The sequence below is a fragment of the Drosophila yakuba genome, chromosome 2R (genome assembly GCF_016746365.2).
Source record: "Drosophila yakuba strain Tai18E2 chromosome 2R, Prin_Dyak_Tai18E2_2.1, whole genome shotgun sequence".
Classification (NCBI taxonomy): Eukaryota; Metazoa; Arthropoda; class Insecta; order Diptera; family Drosophilidae; genus Drosophila; species Drosophila yakuba.
The window spans coordinates 6,673,141-6,678,727 of record NC_052528.2 but is presented as its reverse complement, the minus strand read 5'-3'; the positions used below and the strand labels follow the sequence as shown (position 1 = coordinate 6,678,727).

At 43.0% G+C, this 5,587-nt stretch overlaps 1 protein-coding gene across 1 annotated transcript; it reads right to left on the bottom strand.

Moving 5' to 3' along the window:
• Nucleotides 1-2,366: 2,366 nt before the first annotated feature.
• On the bottom strand, nucleotides 2,367-3,978 carry LOC6529486. Its single transcript, XM_002090452.3, has 2 exons — nucleotides 3,609-3,978; nucleotides 2,367-3,546 (listed from the first exon to the last, which is right to left on the bottom strand). Exons 1-2 carry the CDS (start codon nucleotides 3,973-3,975, stop codon nucleotides 2,492-2,494), a joined length of 1,422 nt encoding a protein of 473 aa, XP_002090488.2. The 5' UTR covers nucleotides 3,976-3,978; the 3' UTR covers nucleotides 2,367-2,491.
• Between the last annotated feature and the right edge of the window lie 1,609 nt (nucleotides 3,979-5,587).

Below are 5,587 nucleotides of genomic sequence, written 5' to 3'. Positions count from 1 at the left end.
TGTTGAGTATAATTTAGTCTCCCACTCTTACGCAAATTTAAAGCACATGTTTTTTTCGAAAGAAACTAATCTTAACCACCATAAACTTCACATGGCAGGCAAAGGAAAGGTCCGACCCCTCTTTCCAAGCATTGCATTTCACGAGGATGGAAAATAAGCAGCCTCCTTTGAGCTTTGCACTTTCCACTTTGCACACGGCGGCGGAAGCACGAAAATTAAGGCAATTCAGTGCGGGCTCCGCAGCTCGTCACGTCTTCTTCCGAGGATCACGTAGTGACCCACACGCCTGGCCAAAAAGGGAATACTTGATGCAAAACTTTGGCCTTTGCCGGCAAGAGCTTATCGCTGGTGCTGCATTCAATATTTATTACGCATACGACCGGGTGACAAGCTGGGCTAAGGAGAAGAAGATGCCAAGGCCTTGGTCCACCCATAAGTGGCTTAATTAGTGCGACAAAGTGTTTGCCAATCGATCTGCTCCTGCTAAATTTACCTCTTGTATCCTCCTTTTGGGGGCTGCAAATTTGTGGCCTTTAATCAGCTTACACACTGTGTGGTATGTGAACCCAGCTCCACGGATTTTCGCTTTTACTGGTCCAGTAGAAGGGTCTTGACTTAACTCGACAAACTGCTATCAGCACAAAAAGCTTATATCTCCGGCTGAGAAGCATATTGTTAAGCAAACAGAAGCGCCCAGAAGAAACTTCTATCTAAAGTATTTTCTTTCAGAAAATTTTGCAGAATATATACGAATATACTAACCATATTACGTTAAAGAGCTCTATATTGGAAATATAGAAAATATATTTATTTACTATACAAAATGTTGAGGACTGACCAGCCTTTAAAGGCAATTGGATTTTGTTTAAAGGGCTAACCAGATACTTCATTCGCTGTGAGAGGCTTTTCCCACTTTACTGGTTCAGACCTCGAAATGTAACGATTGGGCGGCAGACACGCCCACTCCCCGGCACCCACACACACATACACACCCCGCGGAAACACACACATCAAACCGAGCTGTTGATGGCTTTCAGTCAGCGGAGGGAATTTGCGGATTCGCATTGGCCGGGCGCACATAACTCAACCGAGTGGCAATGAGGGCACTGCATCCGGCTCCTCGTGGGCTGCCAACAATTAACAGCATAAATTTAAATATGCAATTAACGCAACAGCTTGGAGCTGAAAAAAGTTAAATAAAAACAATTGAATAAGCACAGAGAGTGGAGTCAAAACCTGTGGCACTTTGAAGAAATTTCTGAAAAAGCATTTTGGCCAAAATAATAATAGGGTAGCTTCAGAAACGTGCACATTGCTTTATATATCACTAAATTAGGAAGCAATGCTGTACCTTGTACATCCAACAGTTTCAACACTTCTAACCCAAGTTAACATCTAAAAATTTCATTTTTTTTATATTTCACGTATTCTACATATGTATTTAAAATGTGTCTATGATCCACTGTAAGTAAACAATACATCGAGGACAAGGGAGACCAAGCGACAAACTGAGTGAGTGGGGAAGCCAGAAAGGTCAAAGAATTGGTACGAGTCGTGGGAAGTAAAGTGCAACAAAAAGCGGGCGACAATAAAAGCCAAAGGTCATTTTAACACATGCACAGACGCACGCGGACCAGTGAAATGCATTTGATTGCTTGTACTTTTTGTATTTTGCTCATTGTTTTTTTATTTCGAACACGCAAAAAACAAGTCCAGAAAAACACACAATTTTCCGCTTTATTTGCGCAGTGCGGGCCGAGCCACAACAACAGCAAAAATGACAAGGGCAATGCCTGTGCGTTATATGATACTGCCACTGGATCCCCCTTTCTCGCAGCCCCCTTTTTGTCATTCCCATGACCTCCGACCACCGACCCCCGAACCCCCCGAAAACCCAGCAGCAATCGTTGCCATAGCCACATGTCAATATTTTTGCGCTTCGGCCTCGGTTACATGGGCCCGCAGGGGATTCGTCCTGGAAAATTTATTTCAGTGCACCGGCGGACTCTTTACTGATGTGTAAATTGCTCCCTCTCCCGTTTAATGAAATTAAAACAAATTTTCAGTGAAATTTAATATATGCACAGGCTGGGCGCTGCGCACAGTAGGCATGATAATAATAAGCAGAATAATGGTATTAAAATTATTGCACCTGGCCGCTGCAGTTGACAGCAACACCAATAACGTGGCAAAGCAGGGTCTCAATTACGAAAGTCAAAGTGCAAAAAGCTTAAAAATTCCAACGCGCTTGTGCATCCATTTGTAGTATCCATCAGTAACAAATGAGGTTTTTCGGATCCCCAAAGAAATCTTAAAAAATGGTTTTGTCAACACTATATTGGCATTATTTACATTAGAGTCTATCGTTTATCGGCATTGAAGTAATGTTTATTTCAGAGATTCAAGTACAGTGATTGGAAAATGGTAAAATGTTTTTAATCAATAAGTTCAGAATAAATTCGAAACTAAACGATTAAAAACTTCAATACATTCATGGAGCGCGTCTAAATGAATCGCACAGAAATCCCAAGCCTAACAGGGCCTCATCCACACGGGGCTCCTCAAGTTCTTCAGGCTGCGGCTCTAGTACCAGCAGTTGATCGATGCTATAGCGCTGCACGATCTTGCCCCGCTGATTGAGCAGGATCTTCAATGGAACCTGCGGGCTTCGACGGATTGTCCAGTTGGGAAGGGGTCGGAAGTGGGTGAGATTTCCCCTGCGCTTCTCCGCATCCAATAGTTCAGAAGGTGGGCAATAGCGGGGTTGGGTTGTGGCTCTCAGATCCCCCAGGCGAATAACTCCCCATGGAGTTATGTTAACCACATTCGCTTTAATCAATGGCTGCTTTGATGAAACTGGGGATTCAGATGACGATAGCGCAGGGCTCGCTTCCTGGACACCCATTGGGTTTTGCTTTTGAGCTTCCACCTTAGCCAAATTCTTGGCACGACATTGCTCGTCCCATTCCTTGGTGGTGGGTATGTATCTCTTTTTGGTGACCACGGGTACTTCCTCCTTCTCCGAATGATCATGAGGCTCCTTAGGCTTAATGGGTTCTTCAGATTTATTATCAAAGGAAATCTTATCCTGCTGGAGCTCCTGTTCCTCTAGTTGTGTCTGCTTCGCGTTTGTCATCTCGCGAAGGATACGCTCGATACGCTCTCTCTTCGCAGCCTTTAGACGGGTTACTCTAATCCTTTCCTCCGGCGTGAATCTTATTGGGGATCGTGAGAGATTTATAATTGGTCGCACGTCCTTCGAGTTTTCATTGCCTTCCATTGGGGTTATTACAGGATCCCTCATTCGGCGCTGTTCGGTCAATTTTAGGGCTTCCAAGGCTACTTTTCTCTCGTGCTCGCGCCGCTTTTCCTCGTTATCAAAGCGATTTCCAGCAGGAGCCGGAGCATTTGAATAGACCTTAGAGGAGGAAGTGGGAACATTTTCCACATATAGTTTGTCCTCAGTGGGCTTTTTCAATCTTTTGGTGGACGGTAAAACTACATAGTCCACGTCCTTTAACAAAACCACCTGTGGGCCACGGGAAGCTAAAACAAAAGATAAATATAATTTTTTATAAAAGTCATATCAATGTGCAGAAATTCTTTACGTTTTTCAGATTTATTGGGAAATCCTTTCCACGGCAACATAAGGTTAGTTTTCATTTTTTGGCCCTCGTTAATCGTGTTGTTTATGTTACTGTTACCAACTATGGCATCGTGGTTCGGCGAATCTTCCCTCTTAAAACGTGGCACAAACTCTTGCGCATTGGCATTTAGCTTCACTGTACCTTCACACGCTAGCTTTCCAGTATTACCATCATTTTCCCTCTGGCATTCATTGAAGTGTGGACCCTGAATCCAGTTGTACATGGTCTTTAAACTTCTTCGCTGTATTTTTGTTTTTTGAATTTTTTGTAATAAATGTTTCAGACCAGTACCTGTATATTTATGAGTACAGGCAGACCTTCTCGACATAAAGTGTTTTGAAGAATTTGTCAAGGCCTACTGGAGTCTGGGCTCTTCGACCTTTCGCCCTATTATTAATTAATATGATGATTATACGCTTATTTGGTATAAGATCTTCAATGGATTAAAGTGCTTGGTAATTTCCTTATAAAACGGCCACCGTAAAACTCGCCAGGAGAAATTTATGATTCTAAATCGCTTGGCAATCCACGTACATTTCTCCATTGTTGACATTTATTCGCACAATAAACACAAAGCCAATGCAGGCGGGGAAAACGGCGGTAAAATAGGTGCATGCCAGAAGGAAATGTGGAGATGAATCTGAAATTGGGTACCTGGCAAAAGGAAAAGCCAGGAATGGCAAGCAGTGCTGTCGGTAAGCGACATTCAATAAAACGTTTGAAAATATTACAGAAATAGAGAGGAGGAGCTGCAGACGGAGAAATAAAATGAAATGAAAGAAGCGCACAGAAATATGCAATTTCACCTCAATCAGAGTTGTAAAAACAAACAAACAATGGCCAAGTGCAGTGAGCTAAGCTCCGCAGGAGTTCGTCCTTGGTGGCCCTCCCCCCCACGCCGACTACAGTGATCACCCCCTTGGCCAGATGTCATGTGAGCCACATGCTGGGACTCCTTGAATCCCCGTCACCATCCCATCCCAACCCATTCCATTTCCTTGCCAGCTCCTGTATCGCTTTGCAAGCTCGAGCGAAAATGCAAAGAGCTGAAAAATGCAATAAGTAAAACGTAATAACTGCTCAGGAGCTGTGAACGGTTGGCTATATAATCAGGTTGTTTGGCGGGGCTAAAAGAGCATGGGCTTGGGGAGCTATCCACTTGCGTTTTCGATAGCCTAAAGCTGAGCAAATCCAGACGAGGGTGCAAATCGCGTAAGAATGGAAATACAGAAAGCTGCGATGAGTGTGTAGGGTAAACACCAAGTGATATGGTTCTTTAAAGAAAAAAAGTGTTTCAGTTGCATTCAGTTTCTATTTAATTGATTTATTTCTTGGGTAACAACTGGAAAATCAGGACGCAACCCTATATGACAAAATTAAGCAAAGCAACGAAAAAGAGAAGCGCATAATAAATTATTTAAATCAATTAGCCAAAAATAAGCCGTGCGAAATTCTACAACGTTGCCCGACAACTTGTAGGTCATCTGGGGATTACCACAGAGATTGGCGTCCACACATTCTCCTATTTATCTATGCATGGCATGGAGTGCTGCAAATTTTTGTGTAATTCGCCTTGGGAAGTATGTAGGTGAAATTGGGGGCGTCCGCCACTAATGCATTTGTGGTCAATTGCCGAGCCGCAGGAAGAGGGTGGAAAGCGAACTGAGGCACTGACATCATTTTAATAATAAAATTGTTAACAGAATTGCTGTGCTTTCTGTGCACCGAGCCTCACAACACAAAAACACGTGTTGGCCTTGTTAGCAGCAATAGCAACGCACACGTGCACTGCAAAAAGAATACGAGTTTTTTACTGTTCGATATTAGTATAGTATAAACCAACATTGCAATTAAATATATTTTAATAGAAATACCAACCTTAAGGCTTTTGAATAGAATATTAAGGACATAACCTTAGAACGACAGATCCGCTCTTGCAA